A 26,343-nucleotide genomic window follows, 5' to 3' on the forward strand; every position below is an offset into this window, starting at 1 on the left:
AAAACTGCACACCCAGTGAAAGCACTTTCTCCTGTCCCTTCCCTGACTAACGTTCATCCCCAAACGTGCTACGAGACGCCCAGGCAGAATGCAAAGTCAGTCACACCACCTGCCTCTGGACCGTCGCCTTTCCTCCCATTGGCGGTTTCCTTCCCCAAATTAAATGGAGTCGCAAAGAGGAACAGATGAGGGTCTCCCCACGGCCTCAGTTTGCAGACCAAGAAAGGAGGCGTGGGGAGAGGGCGTGTGCTCCAAAAAGGGGGAAACACATCCTAATTTAAAATAAGGTAATTGCATTCGGGTTCCCAGCAAGCAACCTTTACCTGCGGGGCAATCGTCGCTCGCTTTGGGGTCAGGAGCACGTGAGCGTGGGGGAGGGGAGGGGATGGAGAAAGGGAGGGGGAGGGCGAGCGTCCCGGCCGGGCCTGCAGCCGACCTGGCTCCCTGCCTCCACAGCCCTGCGACCCCGCCCGGCCGCCACAACTCGGCAGAGGTGTCTGGCGACCACTCGGCGGGAAACTTCTCTGCTCCCACACCAGCCCGAGCCGGTCGCCGCTCTTAGCCCGACTGCGCACGACGCCGCGGCCGCAGACGTCAACAGCCCCCTCGCTTCCAGACCCTTCGCCGGCAGCCGTGACTGCGCAGACGGGCGCTGACCTCGCCCCCATGCCCGGCTGCAGCTAGCCAATCGGCGTCCGCTGTTGGTGGGCGTGGCGTCGTCAGGCCCCGCCCCCGCGCCTCCGCCTTTTATAAATACGGCTGCGCACACCCGGTTATACAGAATAGTAGTCTCAGTCGGAAAAAGATAATGCCTAGTGCTATGTTCCTGGCTGTCCAGCACGACTGCGGACCCATGGACAAGAGCGCAGGCACCGGCCCCAAGAGCGAGGAGAAGCGGGAAAAGATGAAGCGAACCCTGTGAGTAAGGCTTTCTTCTCTTCCCCCGCCACCCCTGCGGACCCAGCTGTCCTGGGCGGCTGCAAACGCGGTACATTTGCGCTTGGAACTGGGTAGCGTGCACCTCTGCAGAAAAAAAAAAAAAATGTGGAAAAGGTTAATTTGTTAAGTAAGGTTTAAACCTGTGTGGGTAGGTATTTATTTTGTGACGTGAGCGAAGGACTCTCGGGTAGAGTTTAGAAACTGCAGAAAATTCTTGATGCAGAGGCGGTGGTAGATGCTGGTTGGCTTTTTGTCCCCCTGCATCGAAAATGACTTCAGGGAATCCTGCGGCCGAAGCGCGTCCCCGGCATTCGTACATTGCATTGTAAATTCTGATCAGCTTTACACGGCTGCTGCGATGTAGATATTTTTTTGCTGATTCCGAATATATTCTTTTAAAATCTTTTCTTTTTTTTAATTGAACAGCAGATCTCACCCACTCAGGACTGTGGAACAAATAATTGTTCTGCATCATCTTCTTAAAATGAGTGTTGTAGTTGGGGGAGGAGGACGGGCAATCTAACACACACACATTCATTATGCACAGCTTCTAGGGTGGTCCAGAGCCTCCTGCTTGAAGGGTAGAAGGGAAGTGAGCACGGGCTGGCTCAGGGCAGTTCCACTATGGGTTTCATCAAGTGTGAAATGTCTCAGAATTGTAATTAACGTTGCAGAAAAACTGCTGCCTTCTGTGGGCCAGAAATAACATCTGCTTTTTGAACTATGCAAACTAGATTCCTAAAAATACCCTATAATTGTAGGTAGTTCTACCCTTAGTTTTAAAACTAGTCATTATGTTCAGATGAGTGGATGAAACTAGTGTGTTTAGTATATAGGTGCTGGGTTTAAATGTTAAAGGTGTAAGACTGACAGGAAGAGTTGTTTTGTCTTATTTGGTTTGTCTGTAGCCACAAGGGGCAACTTTATTTGGTAAAAATGCCTTCAGCTGCATTGGCGATTTCAAGTGTGGCCACTAAGTGAATATCCTTTTTCTTTTTTCTTTTAAGATTGAAAGATTGGAAGAGCCGTTTGAGCTACTTCTTGCAAAATTCCTCCTCTCCTGGGAAGCCCAAAACCGGCAAGAAAAGCAAACAGCAAACCTTCACCAAGTAAGTTGAAAATCTTGTACTTGCGAATGAGCTCACTGCTGAGCTGAAAAGGGAACCTCTGACATGCGTGAGCTAATACGCAGAACTTCTCTTGCAGGCCTTCTCCCGAGGAAGCCCAGCTGTGGTCAGAAGCATTTGATGAGCTGCTAGCCAGTAAATGTAAGTTAAAACCTCTTGAATTTGATCCATTTCAAGTATCAGGAGAGTCTAGAAAGGTTGTGTCCACACAGCAAGAGCAGCTTGCCCAAGGGGAATTTTACTTTACAATCCCCATGACATGAGGCGTATTCTTCTCCTTTACTTGCCAGTGATTAACCAGGGAAATGCATGGCTTTTTCACTCTAGGTGGGAAAAAAATTAGCCCCAAACTGTAATGGCAGTTGCTTTTTGTTAAGGTTGAGTCAGGTTTTCCATTGCAAACAGTGTTTTCAAGAGACGTCGTTCCCAGAGAACTTATGGCTCCCCAATAAATATTTGCATTAACAGCGAAGCTAAGTATTTATGTATTTTTGTAGTAGTGTGCCAACTTAAGCGTTTTGCTGACTGGCATCTTAGTCTTTAAAGAGCTAAATTCTGAGGATTACAGGTTGACTGAAATCTAGAAAATTGCTATCATCTAGAAATAATAAAATATGGGGCCAGGGGAATGGGAGTTCTAGGAAAAAACAAAAGGGATTATTTGGTCACTCCGTTCACTGTATGCATGCTTTCTTTCCCCCCCCCCCCACCCCCAGATGGTCTTGCTGCATTCAGGGCTTTTTTAAAATCTGAATTCTGTGAAGAAAATATTGAATTCTGGCTGGCCTGTGAAGACTTCAAAAAAACCAAGTCACCCCAAAAGCTGTCCTCAAAAGCAAAGAAAATATATACTGATTTCATAGAAAAAGAAGCTCCAAAAGAGGTAAGGGGAGATGAAAAGTTCCTTGTTTTAGCATGTTTTAAACATTCTCAGCACCAAAGTGAAACGGAAAGAATTGAAGAGACCTCAAATTAAAAGGGGAGTGGGGTAAATATTTTTCCCCTACTTCTAGCTTTCAGGGAGGTTAATTACATTTCTTCAGTGACTTGGCTGGTGAAGCTAATCACACATTATAGTTTTTTTGTTGTTGTTTTCAAATATTAAATAGATTAATCTCTTAACTCTGAATATGGAATAAACCACTTTTTATGTTTTATTTCAGATCAACATAGACTTTCAAACCAAAACTCTGATTGCCCAAAACATACAAGAGGCTACAAGTGGCTGCTTTACAACTGCCCAGAAAAGGGTGTACAGCTTGATGGAGAACAACTCTTATCCCCGTTTCTTGGAGTCAGAATTCTACCAGGACTTGTGTAAAAAGCCACAGATCACCACAGAGCCCCATGCTACTTGAGATGAAAAAGGGAGCCCAGAAACGAGGACATTTCATTTTTTTCCTAAGGGGAAAGGCTGTCACCTGCCAAAAAGACTGACCTTGAATTCAGCCTGGGTGTTCAGGAAACATCACTCAGAACTATTGATTCAGAGTTGGGTAGTGAAACGAAGCCAGTAGCCGTCTAGGAGAAGCTGGTACTGGGACAGCTTCCGTAACTGATGGAGCACAGGGAAAGCGTGGTCTAAACGTGGCGTGTCTCACGCTGGAAAAGCAGGAGCTTGCGACTGAAAGATAACGATGTAACACTATTGGTCCAGAAGCATTTACAATCAATAGGTCTGGGGTTATGTGGCCTTAGTGAGCTGGCTGTACATTTTTCCCTAAATCAGTCCTTGTTACCACATAGTGGTTTAGCTGTAGTTTCTTTAGTACTAGGTAACCTATGTTTACTATGTGCAAGGGTATTGAAGTTCCTATGACTACAGATCATCAGTACTGTTGTCTCACGTAACTCTAAAACTGAAACAGTCTGTTTGAATTGTCAATTGGTGTGTGTAATAGAATGAGTGCTGTTGTGTAGAAAACGACAATGTCCATTATGAGTGCCAAAACTGTCCTGATGGCAGCTAAACTTTGAAGTGGTCTTTGAATACTTTTAATAAATTTATTTTGATACATAATGTTATTGAATATTTGGTCCAGATGTGGGTTGGGGTAGGTTTTTTTGGTAATTGAATATGGCAGGTACAAGGTGAAATATCTCCTCTCTGGTAAAGAAGAGGTGTCAGTTGATGGGCCCTGTTTAGTGAGAATTGACAATCCTCAGAACTGAGAAATTACAGCTGCAGGGAAGATCTACTCCCATCTCTAATGCTTTCGTAGGTCAAAGGAGGTCAGGTCACATCTTTCGAGCCACCCTAAGATCAACCTTTCTAATACAATCTTGTAAAAATCAAGCTTGTTATTGAAAATATGGGAACATTGGCTTTAAAGCCTTTCATGAGTATTAAAGATCAGCTAAATATGAGAAGTAAAATGATGTAAGAGACAAAGCACCAAAATTATTCACACAACTAAGCTGCTCAAATGAAGAAAGAAACCAAATAAAGAGGAAAGTAGGCCTTTTTTATTTCCCTTGGTTCCAAGTTCCCCCACAGGGTAATGGCATGAGCTTCCAAGATCCATGCCTGAAACTGTTCACTTCCAAGATGGATCAGTACAAAATCAGAATTTCCCTGATTTGCCAGCCTTCATTTGGCCAATAAAGAATCTGGGGACTTCCCTGGTGGTCCAGAGGTTAAGACTCCATGCTCCCAGTGCAGGGGGCCAGGGTTTGATCCCTGGTCAGGGAACTAGATGCCGCATGCCACAACTAAAAGATCCTGCATGCGGCAGTGAAGATCCCAAGTGCTGCAACTAAGACCTGGTGTAGCCAAATAAATATTTTTTTAAAAAAAGAATCTGGTTGTGTTACTGCAGCTAATGATGAAGGCAAGAAGCACGATTTTGTGGCTTAGACTTCACCTAGAAGTGTGCTCTTTCTCTAGTTGAGAAAGAGGCCTTGAATCTGTTATTTTCCAAACCAGCTACTTAGAAAAGGAATAACTCTTCTCCAGCAGGCTGCTTTTTCAAACTTCTTGATGGTGGTTTTCATTTTGAAGAGGAGGGCGAACACTCATCTTGGAAAACCTAAGCCCATGTACTGATTTCTCACACTTTTGTGACCTTGGGAGTCCTAATCTGCCCCGGCTCCTCAATTCACACCTTCCTGCCTATCCCACTGGCTCCTGTGAGGTAGTAAGGGGCTTTAGGAAGTGTAAAGCACTTTTTAGAACATTTATCCTGATTCGCCAGAAGAAAACTTGACCTCCCCTGGTTTAAACTGTTTGCGTGGTGCTTGCACTGAACTTCACCTTCACCCCACTTTCTGGGACCAACAGGCACAAGCTCCATGAGAGACATGAACTAGTCTACTCCTGTGTCACCAGCAGCCAAAATAATACATAACAGGTGCTCCATAAATAGTGATAGAATAAAAATTCTGAAGGGTCACTGAAAGAGATTTCTTTGGAGAATAAATAGGTCTGCACAATCCTCAATTTGGAAAGGTTTTGGCCAACAGAGAAACCCGGGAGTCACGCCATGTATCCAATTTGTCACCAAGTCCTATTTTTACTTCAAGTCTCTCTCCAGCCTGCTTTCTGTCACCACCCTGATCAAAGGTGCCACCATCTGCCCAGGCAACTGCAACAGTCTAAACTCACCTACCCTCACTCACGTTTCCCCCCTCCAGTGTGTTCCCTGCTTTTTAACTCTAGGAAGCCTCGCAACACAGAAACCTGATCTTGTCTCCTGTTGCTTATAAACCCCTGACAGGTTTCCCAAACAATCAGGATAAAGGCATCATCCTTAATATAGTCTAACACCTGCATGGGCTTGACCCCTTCTTCCACTCCATCCATGCTCCACCACGTGTCCCCCAGCTCTCTCTGCCAGCCTCACCGACCTACTTCTATTCCCCCGTGGGTGCCATGCCCGCTGGTTCCATAGGACCTTTGTGCGTCACAGGCCCTCTGCATGGAATGCAATTTTAGCTCTTACTCATCATTCACAGATCGGTGCAATCGTCACTTCCTCAGGGAAGCCTTCCCTGACCTCCTTACCTGGGTCAGATCGCCTTTTAGGTGTTCTCATAGCACCAGCTTCTCTAATTCAGCACACTTAATAGAATTCTCATTAATTTGTATGATAATTAATAATTCTATCTTTTCCCCCTGGATTGCAGATGTCACAGTTCAAGGACTCCGTGTCTTTTTCTGCTCACTGCCAGATCCCAACACCTAGCACCTTGACGGGCACAAAGTGCCAGCTGCATTAATGAATGCATGAATATTAAAAACTCTTAAATTTTGGTGAAACAGAAAGTATCTACCAATGCACAAGGAACTAAGGACAAGGTTTTAAAAGCCCCATTGCCTCAAACATCTGAAAATATCTGCAGAGCTTTCTTCTTGGCAAAAAAAATACCTCTTACTAAGCATGTTCTCTATAACTTTTGACCTTTAATAGAAGGAGAAGCCAGATCACAGTAACAAGAAGCAAGAGTTCCGACCGTTTCAGGGCTGCTAAAAGTACAGACTTTATTCAGGTGGTATTTTCCAATGTTCTTTAGTGTAGAACAAGCTGAAATAGATTTCAGTTTAGAAACCACGTACCTCCACAAATAAATATCACTTAGTGTTCCCATTTGTTGGAGTTCGTACACTTAGACTCCACAGTCCACTCACTTTGATAGTGTTTCATTTTCCATATATTTTAAGTTCAGAAGCATTTCAAAATGTAATTTCATACAGTCCCACTGAAAAAATTAGAATTGTGTATTATCTGTCACGTGAGCCCAGAGAGGCAATACATGAGTTTCAACGTGGTGATTTAAAATGATCACCCCAAATTTTATAGGAAACAGGTCTTTGGTAGAGGGTTTGTTTGACCACATTATTTGATCGTTTCTGGCAGTGATTCTTACCTTGTGGGGTTGGAGAGTGAGGTAGCTGTGTTTTTGTCAATGGCAAGAAGATGAGGTTGATCTACATTTCAGCATCATATCCAAGGAGTAGCTTGGAATTGCTTGAGGCAACAATAACAGCCCCAAAAAGCTTCTCCTATGACCTGCTTTTAAAATCTAAAACTATATCTTTCATGTTTTCCAGACTCTCTATTATTGAAGACCATTATTTTTAAGAACTGCATAGTGTTCTATAACATGTGCTTATTATAATTAATTCTCCTCCATTGAACATCGTAGTTTTTCTATTATATATGTTTTATAAACACTATGGTTAATTTCCTTAATTATGTGAGTGATACACATTATGTACTTGTATACATATTACATATATGTGTCTGTGTAAATGATATATGTATATTAAAATTTTTCATCTTAAAAAAAAAAAGAATCACTAGAGGAGTAAGGAGTGCATGCTAGCCTAAGGCAAGAGCATTGAACAAAAGCCTGATACTACCCATTGGGGGCCCATGATTCAGCATCACCAGAGTACCTGGCAGGATAAGGCCGGGATGGGTGTAGAAGCATGGCCCAGAACCAGGTGATAGAGGACAGTCTTGAATACGAAAGGTTAGGATTTTATTCTGAGGCGATGGATACCAATCTCAATTTAAATGTACAAAATAACCTGGGCAGCAAATGAAGGATGAATTGGAGTCAAGCAGATGAATTAGGAGACTGCAGTTATAGCCCAGGTGAGACGTGCCATGTTGCCTAAACCAGGACGTTGTCACCAAATAATTCAATGTATTGGGTTGGCCAAAAAGTTCGTTCAGTTAGAGACTCCATTGCGCAATAAAGTTCTTGGTGAAAATGAAAATTGTGTCTTTTATTTTTACTTAAAACCGAAAAAACTTTTTGGCCAACCCAATAAGTTAACAGCAAATTATACATCTATGCAGAGCACTGATCTCAACCACACAGGGGATGGTAAGACATTGGTCCTCTAGGAGGCACCAATTAAGTATCTGATGAAATAATGTTCCAAAAGTAAAACATGAGGTGGGCCATGATTGGCGATTAATTATCAAAAGAGAAGTGCAAGACCCTTTAGCTGGAATGAATCAAGAAACAAAGTGAAGTGGCAATTTTTAGCAGATTTAAAAAATGGGTCGATTAGCAAGGATGAAGTGGAGAGCATCAGGGTGGAGAAACAGTTTAAATAAAGGGAAAGGGGAAAGCAGGATTGCATTTTGCATTGTGCTATGATATACAACAGCTAAATAAACAGATATTGTAGGCAGATATTTTTGATGGGGATGTATATTTGAAAACTATTGACATTTCAATGATTTATTTTTGGCAAATATTTATGAAGAGTTTCTCCGGGCAAGGGAGATGTGAAAGAGCAAGAGAAATGGTCATCTCTTGAGAAGGAAAGAAACGGAAAGGCTGGAAATTCAAAATCACAACTAAAAGCTATGCTTTATTTGTCTTAAAAACTGATTTCTGTAAGATCATCAACCAGCCTAGTCATCAAGCACGCCACTGTTATGGTCCTCTCGACTAGAGCTTGATAGGTCAGATCCTGTATCCTGTTTCTCATTTGTTCCCTAGACTACCATCTGAACATTGACTTTCTCACACAAAATATATGAACTCTGGAATCTCCCAAGTCAAGATAAACTCCTATATCTAAGGCTAAAACTTCTCCACCATGTGGCCTTTTGCTGCCCATCCAATCTTATTTCTCACCACTGACCAGAAACATTCAATGCTGGATTTTCTTACTGTTCCTGAGATATATTCTTTTTCTCCTGTTATGAGATCAAATTGTTCCTCTTGCACAGAACTGCCCTTTCTTTCCCTAGATTTTACTCGTTTTTCAAGGCTCAGATCAAGTTTCACCTTTATGAAATCCTGCTAAGGGAGTGTGTCTTATCTTCCAAATAAATGGTCAATAATAACTGGACCATTTTGGCTTATTCTACTTAATTTTTGGAGTAACTAGTAAAGTTCTAGACCTGGAAGATACTCAGTGCCCATTGATCATTGATTCAGTAATTAGCTCATTGACTGATCGATTCACAAACTCCTCAGTAAAAATGCATGCAGAGATATAAAGGACTTAAATTTGCTAAACTCATTTGCAAAACAATGTTTTTTCAGGAGTCAACATAGTTTTTCACTTTTTTCTTTACGTTTTTGCCTTGCAAATTTAGAAAAAAAAAACTATTAACTGTGTGGATCTTGGATAAGAACCTAACATTAGCTTTTCTCAAATCCCAAATTAATCTGATATTTATATAGTTTAAAAAGCACACTGCCCTATATGGAAACTTCCCTTAAGTGAGGCCGTGTGTTTACTTAGCTGTTGTATATCTTAGACATGTACGGACGTCACACCAAATCAAAATAATGAAAAGGAGAAATGGGCCAAAAAAGAGAATGAGAAGAAACTATTGATATCTGCTGCTGTCTGCTTTGGGGTAAGAAGGGACCTGATTTTTTTTTTTTTTTTTTAATGCATTTGCAACTTCCAATCTCACAGGCCTCTTGCCACTTTCATCCCAAATTACTCTTCAGTCTTTCGCTTCGGAATGCAACTACAGCTTGTCTACGACAAGTGCATTTTTAAACTAGGATACTGAAAGAACTAAGAAAATGCACATGTGCAGTTTATGTGAGCCATGGTGTAGTCTGAGAAAGACCAGATATAAAGCTTTGGTTTGAGAAGCAGGTGGTACTTCGCAGACCTTTGCCCTGTTTACAATACAAAAACAGGAAAGTTTACAGTATTAAATCTCTGTTTGGCACAAAGCTGTGCCTTCTCAGAAGTGGCCACTGAGCCTGGTAATCTAAATGTCAGGGCTTAAAGTGCTACCTCTTTCTAATTTCTTCTACTTCTGTTTTCAGATTCCAGAACTTCACAAGTCCTATAACTTTCCACAAAAGTGATAGTACGATGATGAACATTTTAAGAGCAGCTGATAACAATAATTTCTGAAATAATTTTGATCATCAGACAACTATTTTTAGGAAAAAAAGTCAATAATCCACCCCCTATTGAAACTGTTAATAAAGTATCTCGGAACTTTGGGACATTTTTCATCCAGAGAATGTAGAAAGAACCCAGAAACAGCACTAAACATAAAATCAGTAAAGGAGTGCGGTCCAATAAAAAAGATAATGTAATATAACATAACATGCCACATAGGTAATTTTAAATCTTATAGCCACATTAAAATATGTAAAAAGAAACAAGTAAAATTAATTTAACAATATATTTTATATAACCCTGAATATTCAGAATGTTATCATTTCAACATGTGATCCATATAATAAATTATGAAAGAGAAATTTTATATGTAATTTTTCTTATTAAGTGTTCAAAATCTGGTGTATATTTTTCACTTATAGCACATCCAGGTCCACACCAGCCACATTCCAAGTACTCAGCAGCCACATGTGGCTAGTGGCTCCCTTATTGCAAAGCGTAACAGTAAAAGCTGAGTCTGAGATGACAGATTATAAACCAGAATAAATTTACACTTTGCCTTATTTTTTTCCAGTCCCCAAAATATACTTTGTAGCCAGCAGTTCTCAAAATCCTTTACCACCTTGCTGCTTTGAATTAGGAAACCTGCCTTCTATTTGCTGTATAAAGGCAGTCCAGCTAGATTGCCTGAGATCAGATCCCACCTCCAACTCGTACTGGTTGTGTCACCAAGCAGGGACATATTATGCAACCTCTTAACCTCACTGCCTCTCAGCTATATAACAGCAAGGAACAGATCCCTTTAACAGGTCTTTCTGCTCTTTTGATTTTTTTCAAAATACATGGATGGATACATGTAAAATGCTTATAACAGTGCTAGCAAATGATGTTTAATAGTAACATTATTTATTTAAGCATTAGCTACTAACACTACTTGGTATAATTTTCTAGACATGATGGAGATCAGTAAATATTGTTCACTGGAAGACCACTAGAAAATCCTGACTTGAAAGAACTAGTTTCTTAAGGGAACTGACTCCTTTGCACAGAATTAGAATTAAAATTAGGATTAGGATTAGGATTAGGATGTTGCTTTCACACATTCAACAATATTCAGCCCGGTACCCACTAAGCAGCAAACAAGATACATGGTCTCTGCCATCATGGGAATTTCTGTTGCAGTAGATATCCCCTCTACAGTCTTCTCGCTTACATCTATCATAGGATGATTTTATCTGCAAAGAGTCGAAAACCCCAATCAAGCTGGCTTGCAAAATATGGAAATTCAAAGATAGGATTGACCCCAGTCATTGTGCAATCCGGGCTCCTGCTGTGACTGGGCATTGTTTCTCTAGCCCTCCTCTATACTTCAGTTTTGTCAACAGACTGGCTTCCACCATGGTCACAAAAGGGAAGAACCTAGGGGCAGGACAGGAATAAAGAGGAAGACTAGAGAATGGACTTGACACAGGGAGGGGGAAGGGTAAGCTGAGACCAAGTGAAAGAGTGGCATTGACATATATACACTACCCAATGTAAAATAGATAGCTAGTGAGAAGCAGCCCCATAGCACAGGGAGATCAGCTCTGTGCTTTGTGACCACCTAGAGGGGTGGGATAGGGAGGGTGGGAGGGAGACGCAAGAGGGAGGGGATATGGGGATATATGTATACGTATAGCTGATTCACTTTGTTATACAGCAGCAACTAACACAACAGTGTAAAGCAATTATACCTCAATAAAGATGTTAAAAAAAAAAAAAAGCGTTGCCACTAGTGAGAGGAGCGATGGAGACAAGAGATTGCTCCTCCAAGTACAGTGAAAAAGGTTTCTTAAGTCTCCTTGGGTCAACCTGTAGCAGTCCAGAGAAGAAATCATGCACAGATTGGCTTAAGGTTGGGCTTTTAAAGGATCCTTGGCAAAAGTGTGGAATCATCACCAGGATCCAGTACTACTCAGCCCAGGAGAGGGATCATGCCTAGGGTTGAGGTGGGTTGCTGAAGGAAAGTAGGGTTTTGTTAGTAAGGAGGAACTGAAACTGTGTGGGTGATCAACAATGTCTATCACACACTGCTAAAAAGGAACTGATATTTGCGTGATTGTTCTAAAGCCACTGCAGAGGCTGTCCATGACTCAAAACAGACTTGGGGAGAATACCAGAAAATGGGCCGTCGTAAAGTGAAATTTAGAACACACATGATTTTTATCCCACTGCATGGACTATTGTCTTCATCAGTTCAAACATGACTGGAAAGTATTAGATGAGCAAATAAATATAAAACAAGGAATATATTTAGAAATTTGATTTGCAGCTCCACTGCTTACAACACTACTTTCTAGTGTATTGCCTGTTCTCTTGGAATTAGAGTTTTCCCTTTCTAACTCACCCTACATACTGAGTCAGATTACTTTTCATAAACACCAACTTTACCATATACTGTGTTTCATTCAGTTTCATTGCTTTCCTATTTCCAAAGTACCATAGGAAGAGCACTGGATTGAGAGTCAGAATGAGAATGAGATTTCTGATCGTAACAGCATTAACCATTTAGTTACCTGTCTAGGTCACCCATCACCTCTCAGCACCCCAGTCACTTCATCTTCTTTTTTTTTTAAGAGTTTTGTTTTGATGCGGACCATTTTTTTTTAAGTCTTTATTGAATTTGTTACAATACTGCTTCTGTTTTGGTTTTTTGGCCCCAAGGCATGTGGGCTCTTAGTTCCCCAACTAGGGCTCGAACCCGCACCCCCTGCATTGGAAGGCAAAGTCTTAACCACTGGGCCGCCAGGGAAGTCCCTCCAGCCACTTCATGTTTAAAGGAGTTGATTGGATCGTGAAATCTCTTCTAACTCTAAAATCCTGCTTGGCTTTGGATTTTCTCTGCAATCTGCCTCTCCCCTAACAACCTTAATTTTCCCCCAAACAATCTACCATAAAATCACTGCTTTAATCTCTCTGCTTGCCTCCTTATCCCCATTAACAAAGCCACCATCATTTCACTCATATTGACCTGCCTGAATAGGTTCCCTACTCCATTTATCCTACCCATATCCCATAGATGCTTCAAGACTTAACTCACATTCCCATGGCACACCAGTTTATTAATCTCTGCATCTAATCTCTCATTCAGCAAATACTTGTTGAGTGCGTACTCTGTGCAAAGCACTGAGGACACCTCGTTGAATAAGAGAGAGAGGTTTCCTGCCCCTGGAACTTACATTCCACTGGGGTCAATAGATAATGAACAAGTAAACAAACAAGTCAATTCTAGATTATGGCAAATGCTTACCAAAAAAAAAAAATAACCTAAGTGGTGAGATAGGGAGAAAACTGGGTGGTCTGGGAAGGCACATTTTAGCTGTGCAGTATTGTCAGATGTTCTGTGAATTTGTATTGACCAACTGGTGAACTAAACAAAAGCCTGGTTCTGCTTTGCAATAACAAATCCTCTTTGAATAAAATAGACGTAAAACTTGTTTTAGCTAAGCCATAGCTTTCTATTAATTCCAAAATAATTTTTATCCGTAAGAAAAAGAATCTTTTCAAGAACGTATTACATTCAGTGTTTTTATATTCTAAAATGTAACAACCCCTTGAGGTATTTCTCAAATCAGTAAAGATACGAGGTTTTTGCTGGTAAAAAGTTTTTGCTACTGTTATTATTGATTTTCTAAAGTTTTTGCTACTGTTATTATTTTGATACTCCAGGCTAATGTTTCTAGAGAGCTCCTGACCCTCTGATTATTTTTTATGGTTTATTTCCTCAGGTAGCCACCTGCTTCTCTTCCTAGTACACTCTCATGTTACTGACTTTATCACATACTTTATTCCCTGGGATAAAAACCTGTCACTATATATACTTTTTATGAAAGTCAGAAACCTCAACCATTCACATTACTGAGTTACTAAAGCTCAGAGATTCTCCTCACAGCTCTACTCCTTAAATTTACAATGTGAAGACATCAATAAAACTGGAAAATAAAATAAAATAAAATAAAATAGTGGAGAAAGAATTTACATGAAGACAACCAACAACAATAGTATTCTAAGTAATTTACATGAAGACAGTATACCTTTGGGCAGGTCCTCACCACCTCTCACCTGGATTCCTCACTACAACTTTCTCCTGAAAGTTCTCCCATCTCCAGCCTGGACATGCTCAGTTCATCCTAAGAAAGGAGTGGAAAGGTTGTGGAGCAGAAAGAATAATCAGATTCCAGTCGTCATCTCGATTCCACCACCGTAATTGTTGTTCAGTCTTTGGCTTAGTACTGAACCTCTCTCATAGACTGTTTTCTGACTTGTAAATTTATCAGCCTCATAAATGGTTTTAAGAAATCTAAGAAACATTGCACGCACTGTACTTACCTCTGTGCAGGCACTTAGTAGCCAACCATGTTTGTTAATTCCCTTTCCCTTCCTAAAAACTCAAATGAGATCACTTCATTTCTTTACCTAGGAAGACCTGTTCACAACCCCATAGGACTTACATTCAGCTCCAAATCTACTGGCAGGCTCCTCTCATTCTGGCTCAATTGCTTTTCCAGCTTACTTTCAGAGTTTTTTTAAATTATTCTCTTCACTCTCCACTAGGGCACCCTGGCCTGCCACCAAAGCAGACATCTTTACATCCCTTGACAGGAAAAGCTTCTCCGGAGCTCCACGCCCCAGGCCTCGGCATGTATTGTTTTCTTGCCTGAAATGCCCTTCCTTCCTCCTTAGTGAGACTGAGATTTCCTTACTCCTTCTTCAAATACTTGATAAAAATTTGCTTTCTTTAAAATTTCACAGACAAACTTCTAGGCAGAACAAATACTTCCTTTTTCTGATCACCCACATTATTTTGTTCATGCCTTCATTATAGCATTTTTATTGAGATAATATCTATCCCACAACATTAATCTCTTCCCTTGTGCACTTGCTTGTAGAGACATTTCCCTGTCAATCAAAAGCATTCTCATTGCTTGGGCAAGACGTGGAACTGTTTCCCAGGAGGAAAGAGAACTCTACCTTGTTCAGTGTCCAGTTTGTTTCTTTGTTTATTATTATTTTTTAACACTTCACGTATGATCTAGAGCACAGGTTCTGAACTTGTCCACAGACATTTTGGGGGTTTGCGCCCTTGGATAGGAGGGAATTACATCTTCATTTTCACTAACCCCAGGCTAAATTTAGCATTTCCTTCCATTGTGAATCTAGCAATAAACCACAACAGTAGTAGCGAGACATGAGACTCTGTCACAAATAGAAAGCACAGATATTTTTACGTCACATTACAGTTGTTGAAGATATTTTGAAATCTTATTTACAATCATTATTACTTCCAAATCTCAAGAGTCATTAGACCTGCCAGTAGATCTTGTTTAAAGTGTTAATGAAGAAGTACATGTATTGCTCTATCATAGTTTAATATTTTATTTTGAGATGTTGTAGATTCACATACAGTTGTAAGAAATAATACAGATAGATCCTGTGTACTCGCTACTCATTTTTCCCCAATAGTAACATCTTACAAAACTACAGTAAAATATCACGACTAGTATATTGACATGGATAGTTCAAGGTATAGAATATATTTACGTCACCACAAGGATTCCTTGCCTTGTCTTCTTTATAATCATACATACTTTTCTCCCAGCCCACCCTATCCTAAACCCCTAAAAACCACAACCTCCTATCCATTTCTGTAATTTTGTCGTTTCTAGAATGTCATACAGATGGAATCTTACAGTATGTAAACTTTAGGGACTGGCTTTTCCACCAGCATCACACTATGGAGATTCGTCCAAGTTGGTGTTCGTATCAGTGAGTTATTCTTTTTATGCTGAGTCCTATTCCACAGTGTGAGTGTAGCGTCATCTGTTTAGCCATTTACCCATTGATGATGGCTGCTTTAAACTCTTTCTCAGGTCATTTTAACATCTCTGTCATCTCACTGTTGGCATCAGCTGGTTATCTTCTTTCACTGAGTTGAGATTTTTCCTGGTTCTTTGCATGACAAGTAATTTCATATTAAAATCTGGACATTTTGAGTATTTTGTTATGAGACCCTGGATCTTATTTAAACCTTCTGTATTAGTTGCCTTCATATCTCCCTACTCCAGTAGGAGAAGATAGATGCTGCCCTATTATCTCCAGGATTAGAAGTCTAAGTTTCCCACTTGGCCTCTGTTGACACCTGAGGGGGGACAGATGCTCATTTTTACTGCTGGGGAGGGGTGGGAGTTTCAGCTCCTAACTAGACCTCCACTGAAACCTCGCTGGCTCAGAGTCTGACAAAGGTGGAAACCTATCTCCCCATTCAGACTTTGCTGGCATGGGCATGGGTATGGCCACAGATTTGTGTGCGTGTGTGTGTGTGTGTGTGTGTGGTGTTTGGCTGGAATAGAGTACTTATTGTTTAAAAGTTTTCTGTCTTGTTAGGCTGAATCCTTCCCTGGTCCTTTGGCTAAAGAAAGAAGGCTTTTGTTGAGACTTTTCTGTCTGCCTGCCTTGACATTTCTGGGTCAAGACTTTTCTGTCTGCCACCTCTTTCAGCTCCAGATCCCGGATATATGAAGCAAAAAGACAATCTAGGAAACTCATCATGTTACTATTCCTTGGGCCCTAAAGTCTCCAGCTGGTCTTCTTATTCTTTCCACTTTTCAGAGTCTTTTTATGATTGTTTCATATATAATATGCAGGGATTTTAGTTGTATTTAGTAGGAGGAATAGGGGAAAGAATATCTATTCCATCTTCCAGGAAGTGGAAGTCTCCTCTATTACTGTTTTTTAAAATATTTTGATGACTATATGTCAATATAATTGGTTTCCTTTGCAATCTTATATGTTTTATTTTTGGATTTATAAGCAATATTCTGAGAATCACCAGCCAGCCATAGAGGTCCACAGCACAGAACCACCACTTTAGAGAAAAATTTTAAAAGGAGAGCCTAAGGAGGCAGCACAGAATTATTTCCAAGATATGCAGTTGGCCCAGCTCCCTTCTTTAGAGCACACACTGGCTCTTCTAACTTCCATGCATCCTCTCCAACCCCACCCAGGGTTATGTGGAGAAGAGAAACGACAACAAGAACTAGGATAATTACATGAAGAGGAGTAGGGAACTGTCCATCACCATGCAAGCTGTCGCTTACCAGGTGCCCCAAGCCGGGGGATCTTCCTCAGAACTCCAGAGAACACCGGCTGCCATTCTGGGAGAAGTGAAGTTAGCCATTCTCCCCATCACTTTGGGTGTAGGTTTTCCACAGGACAGCCCCTTCTTAACTGTGCTATATTGGAAATTCCCTTTTCAGTGACCTAGAATACTCACAGGCATGCCTCCTACCTGAAAGAGACGGCAGTCTTGGTCACCCTGATGGCAGGTAGAGAAGGAGAAGGAAAGACCACACACCAGGACTTGAGAGGGACTGCTCAGCCACTATCACATTACAGAGAATGTCTATCCTTTCATTAGACTGTGAATTCCTCAAACGAAATTATACATATATATTATATATATATATACACACACATATATAACATGTAATATATATTTTACATATTTAATTACCAGTATTTAGCACAGATTGAGGCACATGGCAGATGCCTAATAAGTGTGGTTAAATGAACACATAAGCAAATCTATCCCATAGAGAAATGTCATATATTAGAATTTATCAAAAGACCTCATGCTTGTATATTTTTATCTTAGCTGAGAAAACATTACTAGATTATTTAAGACAAATTTTAGTCATTTCTTGGGCTTTCATTCCTAATTTCTTCTTATCCATCCACTACTACTCACCCAAACATAGACAATAAAGTGTATGCATGCTTTCTCCGTTTCACAGACCATCTGGCACAGATGTCATGCATGCTGCTACCTCATAAATATGATAATGAATGGCTCAAGGTTTCCAGGTCCAGTCACACTAATGTCATTCCCCTCTTCCACCTCCCCATCCCTACCCCAAGGGTCAAGGTGAACACATCCTGCAGTGACAGTCTGGATAGCAGAAATAAAATTGATTCATATAAAATTCGAGTGATCTGCCATTGACTGATGGTAATACCTTCAGTTAACTAGAGTCTGGAAACACAAAAAGATAAAAATCTTAGGTGCAGCCTCATAAATCTTTAACCCATGTAGCTCTCCTCGACAGCAAACTCTTCTTGAAAGCAAATGACAATACAAAGAAACCATCTGAGGGAGATTGGGATAGACATATACACACTACTATACATAAAATAGATAACTAATAAGAACCTACTGTATAGCATAGGGAACTGTACTCCATGCTCTGTAATGACCTATATGGGAAAAGAATCTAAAAAACAGTGGATATATGTGTATATATAACTGACTCATTTTACTGTACAGCAGAAACTAACACAACATTGTAAATCAACTATACGCCAATAAAATATTAATTTTAACAAAAGAAAAGTGAAAACAAACTGCCCATGTGTCTTGGAAATGATGTGTTATACACAAATACATTTACAAATAAAACATATTATAAATGAAAGAAAAAAGAAACCATTTGCATGTTTCAGTATTAACTAGCTACCCAACCAAGTCTAAGAAATGAAACAAACATTGCCCAAGAGCTGAAAGGAAATGACTAAGGAAGAGCTGGGAAATGGTTCACAGCATCAGGAATGACAACTTGTAAAGGACGGTGACATTCTTCACCTCCTCTCTGGACAGGGTATACACGACAGCCTATGAATGGCCATGAAACACAAACCCAGGTTGGTCTTACTAAGGCCAATAACAAAGGAATCCTGGCAGCGAATCTGACAGCTAATACTGTGAGTGAGGTTACTGCCGAAAATAATTAGTGAATACCCTGTCTGGAACTCTTCATCAGCGCAGTGGGAACCACTGAAAAATTAATATGCTCGGGTCTCAGAAAGAACACCTTCTGCATCACCCAGATAGATAAAGAAATTAAAAGAAAAGAGTATCTTTTTAAAGGCAGATTAATTGATCCCTTTGCTGAAGTAGAAAAGATTTGTTGTTTGAAGTAAAAACAAAACAAATATCTGAAGTAAATAAAAAGTTTTGATGAAATAAAAGACAGATTTTAGATATGCTATGAGCACAGGGCAGACAAAACATGGATATTTATTTTGGAATTGATGATGTTTTAAAACCGTCTTGCCTTATTGTTGTAAAATTAGCATTACAGGGTTAGAAGTCTCAAGCTGGATAAAATCATGACAGATGTCGTGTCAAATAAATTGCCTAGATTGGTTAAACTTCCAAATGGATTGATTTCCTTTTCACGCAGGCTTATTTTGTGTGTGTGTGTGTGTGTGTGTGTGTGTATTCACCCTGAGTCAGACTGGAAATTGGGGTAAGGAGAGGCAGCTATTCAAATCTCTTCTACAATCACTGCCTAGAAGAAAAGATGAAAAACTTTGGTTGACCATTCAACTGGTCCTTGAATGGAACAGAAAATAGGAACAGAGAAGTTACATAAATCTAGAAGGGTTAGAATCTCTTTTCACCTGTAAAACTTTGGAGAATTCTGAGATCATATAGTAACTGATCTCTTTACTGCATCTCAAGACTTCTACATGATACAGTTCTCTTTATCTTTTACTAGATTTTTATACTTTCCTGTTGCAAGTACTCCTCCTGGTTGTACTCAGTTCACAGTGGATAATCTCGTTAATCATTCATTTAAAGTTAAAAAAGCTTCATGATACCTGTGAAGAGGTGAACTGCTGGAAGTAAGAAAAACAATAAATAATGGCACCTATCCTCTTAGTAAGTGTGGGGTACACTACAGTATACCATTTCGGGGTATATTACAAGTAATTATGCTACCAGTGCTCAATTATTATAAACAATAAATATTAGTAATTATACTGATGCTGAATAGCAATTCAGTGACTCTATTTTTAACTTAAAAATTGCTCTTGGGACTTCCCTGGTGGTCCCGTGGTTAAGAATCCATGCTTCCACTGCAGGGGTGCAGGTTTGATCCCTGGTCTCAGAACTAAGATCCCACATGTCGCGACGGTGAGGCCAAAAAAATAATAATAATAATAATTAATATGTAAACTTAAAAATTGCTCTTGGCTCCTTGTCTTTTCTCAGGATAGCTGGGGTTCCTGGTATTCCTGCCAGTGGAAGAAAGTAATAAACGTGCTTCTCCTAAGCTCTTAAAGTATGAAAAACCTAGTCCTTTGAAAACCATCAACCCAGGAAACAGACAGCTTCATGATGAAAAATAAACAAATAAATAAGCTCCAATTTCAAAAGTGGTATAAGAGCTTGCATCCATTTTGACATTTAAATGTTTTAATTCAACATTTATATTTTGGGGGAAAAATTGCTCATGAACTCAAATGACTTTATAGATCCTAATAGAACCCCCAAACCTAGCAGTTCTTGATTATTTAGTCCCTCATCTTCCGTGCCAACTTTATTATTTATACTGCTAAGAAGACCTTAGAATTGTATAATATCTCACAGTTTACAAAGCACTTTCACACCCACGTGAACCTTACAATAAGATAATGGGATATAAAATAGGTCTTTTAATAGAAAGAGGAACAAACCCAATCTCCTTATTTCACAAGAGAGGAAGAACTGGGGAGGTGAAATGACTTGCCAGTGTCACTTTGCTCATTTGGAGCAGAACTCAGATGAGACTTCAGACTCAAGCTACTTCCCTCCACACCAGCTGCCTCAACTAGATTAGCCCATATTTTTAAAGACTCCAAACTGAGGCCCCAGGAGTTTAGGTGCCTTTTTTAAGGTTATACGGCAAATAAGTGCCCAAGTCAAAACTAAACCCACTTGCCAACTGTCCTTCTCTCTTCTTCATCGATTATGGAACTTTGATTTACTATTGAAGATTGTTTCCATATCATTTACATACAAGAAGAATAGATTTTCTCTAAATTTAAAAATGAAATTACTTTCCACCATTGGAGATGTAGACATATGTTTCCTTCTCCAGGCATTTCAGAATGCACATTTGGAGCCAGGTGGATAAGTCAGGCCTCAAGACTAAGACTCTGGAGTTCTCACTGTGTCTGTATAAGTCAATGCGTGAGAACAAATTAGGTCCCCCAAGGAGAGCCTGTAGTGTGGAGAGACAACAGAAGAGGCTGAGCATCTGTTAGAGGCTATCAGCATTTCAGAGACATGTGGAGATCCAGTGAAAGAGACTGAGAAGCAGTTAATTGAAGTAGTAGCAGAGTCAAGAGAGAATGCTATTAGAGAAGCTACGGGAGAAAAGAGTTTTGAAAAAAATAAGTTCGGGTCAAACAATTCAAAATGCTAGGGGAATGTCAAAAAAGAAGCCAATGGACCTGTGTTATTTAAAAACATCTGGACACTCCTACACTGTTGGTGGGAATGTAAATTGGTGCAGCCACTATAGAAAACAGTATAGAAGTTCCATAAAAAACTAAAACTAGGGCTTCCCTGGTGGCGCAGTGGTTGAGAATCTGCCTGCCAATGCAGGGGACACGGGTTCAAGCCCTGGTCTGGGAAGATCCCACATGCCGCGGAGCAACTGGGCCCGTGAGCCACAACTACTGAGCCTGCGCATCTGGAGCCTGTGCTCCGCAACAAGAGAGGCCGCGACAGTGAGAGGCCTGCGCACCGCGATGAAGAGTGGCCCCCGCTCGCCGCAACTTGCAAGAGAAAGCCCTTGCACAGAAACGAAGACCCAACACAGTCAAATAAATAAATAAATAAAATAAATAAAATAAATTTAAAGAGCCAACATGTTAGAAAATAAATAAATAAAATAAAATAAAATAATTCTAAAAAAAAAAAAAAAAACTAAAACTAGAGCTACCATATGATCCAGGAATCCCACTCCTGGGCATATATCCGGAAAAGACAAACAGAAAAGATACATAATTAGAAATATGTAATTAGAAAAGATACATGCAGCCCCGGTGTTCACTGCAGCACCATTTACAATAGTCAACATATGGAAGCAACCTGTGTCCATCAACAGAGGAATGGATAAAGAAGATGTGGTTCATATATACAATGGAATATTAGCCATAAAAAGAATGAAATAATGCCATTTGCAGCAACATGGATGGAACTAGAGAATACCATACTGAATGAAGTAAGTCAAACAGAGAAAGACAAATATTGTATGATATCACCTATATGTGGAATCTAAAAAATAATACAAATAAATTTGTTTATGAAGTAGAAACAGACTCACAGACATAGAAGACAAATTTATGGTTACCCAAGGGGAAAGAGGGAGAGGGATAAATTAGGAGTGTAGGATTAACAGATACACACTACTATATATAAAATAGATAAGCAACAAGGATTTACTGTATAGCACAGGGAACTATATTCAATATCTTATAATAACCTATAATGGAAAAGAATCTGAGAAATTATACATACATATGCACAACTGAATCACTTAGCTGTACACCTAAAACTAACACAATATTGTAAATCAACTATACCTCAGTTTTTAAAAAAGCCATTATCAACCCCCTGATAAAACCCACCTGGTTAAAGATTTTGTACTCTATTGTTAAAAAAAAATACAGGGAATCTTTTTAGACCATTTTTGTGCAAAAGAGTAGCAAGACGAGAATTGTCCTCAACAAGTCTGACCTGGCCGGTTCACGCAGGGTAGATTGAGATGAGGAGAAATTGCAAGAAAGACAGATTACAACTGTGCAGGTATGAAAAACTGAAAATTGAAACTAGGATGATATCAGTAGGGACAGAAATTCGAAAGGAGATGCAATCAATATTTGGAAAAAGTTAAATCAAATATATATATATATTACAATTCTAGCCTTTGAGGAATTTAGTTGAGGGGAAAATAAATTCTTACACAAAGAAAATATTGGTCGATGTTATAAGTCCATATTTACTTACTAAGAGGCAATTCTCTGATACAGTAAGTGCTGATATCAGGGAAGCCTTGATAAAGAAGTATGGGTATAAGCAGGTCGCTCAAGATACATTTAATTCATATAGAAGCCAGGCAACAGTTTTTTAGAGCTGAAGAGAAAGTGATGGTTTAAAACTATGTATTAACTTCTAATAAGGAGATCAGTCATTAAGTCGAGGTGGATTTAGTCATTTAAACAGGCACCTGGTCAAACCAGTAATGATGACTTCTTTCCATTTCTAAAGAGAAAAAATATTTTGGGCGGCTTTATAGATGTAGTTCTCTAAATACTGTGGCTAAGAGCCCAGTTTTAAACGACCGTTTGCCAACGTTCTCTAAATGGTATCTTACCACGTCCCCTGAAGTGCCTGTGAAGACATCAAGAGAAAAATGCGAAACACCAAAGTCTATGATTGACAGGCACTGTATTGCCAGATTCTAAGAGGAAATTCTGTTACCCCCACATCCCATGGAGCTGATTTAGGAATCACAATCTTTTGAGGACACATGGTTTACAACCTGAAAAAGAATAGAACTGTCTGCCTGAGGCTAAGGAGAGAGATTTTGATTTTTCCCCCAGTGCCCGCCTTTAGGCACAAAAACCAGGGGACCCAAGGGAACTGCGTTAGGGTTACGGTTACCTCCCCTCATATACACACGTGGAGACTGCAACTCCCTCCACCCACTCCTTTTTTGCTTTGCAAAAAAAAGAAAGCAAGGAAAAGATTGAGGGGCTGGTAGAGGAGCATGGAGTGCTGGGAGGAGAGGGCGACAAATGCAGCACGTAGAGGAGGTGGTGGACGAGGTGGTGGAAGAGGTGGTGGAGGAGAGAGGGACCAGTCCTGGAAGCAGTGCCCAGGGGCGAGTTGCAGCATCTGTGCATTTCACTGCTTCCGAGAGACAGAGGACCAGGTAATAGGGATGGACCATCCGCCTCCATACATCAAAGTCTTATGTGCAGAATACCTTCAAGATGCTAGAAACGGGGCCATAAGTTTAAATGCATCAATATACCCTCAGTATGTCACCCAAGAAATGAGATTCTCACTCCCAAATGTCCACACACCGTTAATGAACTCCAAGATTGAAGCATTGGGTGTTCTTGGCTACTCTCCTGACTCTCTGACCTCACCTCCGTGGTCTCTTTTTCTGATTTCCAGGCTCTTCTTCTAAACCTCTTTGCCTGATAGGAATGCATCTGAAAAGAATCCCTTCTGAAAAGACCAAGAGTTCAAGCTGACATAAATCGACAGTTGATGGTGGTTCCCCAAAATTGAATGCAGGGTTGGACTGTGTTAATAGAAGTGGACTATATAGGATGAGGGAGGTGACAGACCAACTCTGCTTTGGACCTGTCACAGCACAAGCATCACTACAGTCCTGGACCCTATGCTACGCAAAGAACATGTCCTCCTTGTGCTTCCAACCAAGGGTCTCTCTTTCCTCAGTCTCCCACTTCCCTGGACCATCTCATCTCTGTTGGCATCTGGTTGGTTATGAAGGGAGTGTCTGATACAAAGGCACCTGATCAAGGAGGAGGGGAATTTAGTCACAGCTGGAGTCCTGGTTAGTGTAGGAGCAGAGTTGACCTTGTGGGAGGGAGGGATGCAGCACAGCTTTCTAATGATTTGGCCCAGAGGGAGTGTTCTTTTCTAAACACCACGAAAGATGTGTTTGCCAGCAGGCAGCCCTGCATCTCATGCACTCTCACGGCTCCGATGATCATTTCTATATTGATATCTGCCTTCAGCCCAGATAGATCTACACCCAACTGCTATTGGACAGGAGAATGTTGGCGGGAAGCTTCTGAGAAAGGTGTACTCAATTTTGAAAGAAATATGAGAAAACGCCTTCTCTCTTTCTGCTAGATGTGAATAAGAAAGTGGGTAATCCTGATTGCAACAAGCAGCCTTCTTGTTACCACAAGAAGGACCAACATCTAGATGAAGCTGATGTGGGACTTCCCTGGCGGTACAGAGGTTAGGACTCCACGCTTCCACTGTAGGGGGCACAGGTTCAATCCCTGATCAGGGAACTAAGATACCGTAAGCCGCGCAGTGCGGGCAAAAAAAAAAATCTGGGTGAAGTTGATGCTACGGACCACAGTGTAGAGGTGAAAAGACCACTGGTCTTGCTAACATCACTTAGCTGCTGAATCAACCAACCCAGAAAACCACTCTACGTCTGAACTCCTTTTAGGTCAGATAACAAAAGTCTTAACTGTTCAAGCCAGTTTTAATTGGATTTTCAGTAACAAAGTCAAAAACATTCTCACCAAAACATTACGTATCAATACTAGGTATTTGATTGATTGGGGCAAGGGCTTTGCACTGAACTATACACATTTACTAAATGGGCCCCTAAAGGGGCAGACCTATCATTTAGTCTTATTTAAAAACTAGAGACAAAAGACCAGTAGCGATCTTTTATGATGAATATACTTCAGTGCCTCAGAGGGGATGTTTTAGAATCCCAGCTTGAGCACCCAGTAGCTGTGTGACCCTGAGAAAGTTACTTAGATTCTCTGGGACTCAATTTCTTCCCCCACAAATGGAGATAATCACCGTACCTATCTCAGAGAGTTACTGTCAGGACCAAATGAAATGATACATGTGTCTTAGTTAGGATTGTTTCAGCTATGAAGAGCATTTTAAAAATAACTGGCTTAAAGAAGTTTCCTGCACTCTCACGTTCAAGTGTACAAAGATATGCATCCCAGGACAGGCATGGCCTTTTGTAGCATCAGAGACTCAGACTGCATCTACTTGGTTGCCTCTGCCTCAAGCTTCCCTCACGGTACACAGTTCAGTCCCCCTTCCACACAGGAGGACAGAGGCAGAAAAGAAGGGGATGTTCTTACTCTTTTTTAAAGGTTTTACTCCATTTATAGTTATTATAAAATATTGGCTATATTCCCTGTGTTGTACAATATATCCTTGTAGCTTATTTACTTTATACATAGTAGTTTGTACCTCTTAATCCCCTACCCCTATGGTGCCCCTCCCTCCTTCCCTCTTTCCACTGGTAACCACTAGTTTGTCCTCTATATCAAACTAGTCTGCTTCTTTTTTGTTTTATTCACTAGTTTGTTGTATTCTTTAGATTTCACAGAAAAGTGATATCATACAGTATTTGTCTTCGTCTGACATTTCACTAAGCATGAGACCCTCCAAGTCCATCCATGTTGTTGCAAATGGCAAAATTTCATTTTTTATGGCTGAGTAATACTCCATTGTATACATGTACCACCTCTTGCTTATCCATTCATCTGTTGATGGACACCTAGGTTGCTTCTATACCTTGGCAATTGTAAATTATGCTGCTGTGAACATTGGGGGGCATGTATCTTTTCAAACTAGGGTTTTTGTTTTCTTTGGATATATATTCTCAGAAGTGGAATCGCTGGGTCATTGTTAGTTCTATTTTTAGTTTTCTGAGGAACCTCCATACTGTTCTCCACAGTGGCTGCACCAATTTACATTCCCACCAAGAGTGCAAGAGGGTTCCCTTTTCTCCACACCCTGTCCAGCATTTGTTATCT

At 40.5% G+C, this 26,343-nt stretch overlaps 1 protein-coding gene across 1 annotated transcript; it reads left to right on the forward strand.

Moving 5' to 3' along the window:
- Nucleotides 1-784: 784 nt before the first annotated feature.
- On the forward strand, nt 785-4,086 carry RGS2 (regulator of G protein signaling 2). The gene is made up of 5 exons (XM_036836788.1): nt 785-918; nt 1,947-2,048; nt 2,146-2,207; nt 2,783-2,949; nt 3,230-4,086. Exons 1-5 carry the CDS (start codon nt 809-811, stop codon nt 3,422-3,424), a joined length of 636 nt encoding a protein of 211 aa, XP_036692683.1. The 5' UTR covers nt 785-808; the 3' UTR covers nt 3,425-4,086.
- The last annotated feature ends 22,257 nt before the right edge of the window (nt 4,087-26,343 follow it).

The sequence above is a fragment of the Balaenoptera musculus genome, chromosome 1 (assembly GCF_009873245.2).
Source record: "Balaenoptera musculus isolate JJ_BM4_2016_0621 chromosome 1, mBalMus1.pri.v3, whole genome shotgun sequence".
NCBI lineage: Eukaryota > Metazoa > Chordata > Mammalia > Artiodactyla > Balaenopteridae > Balaenoptera > Balaenoptera musculus.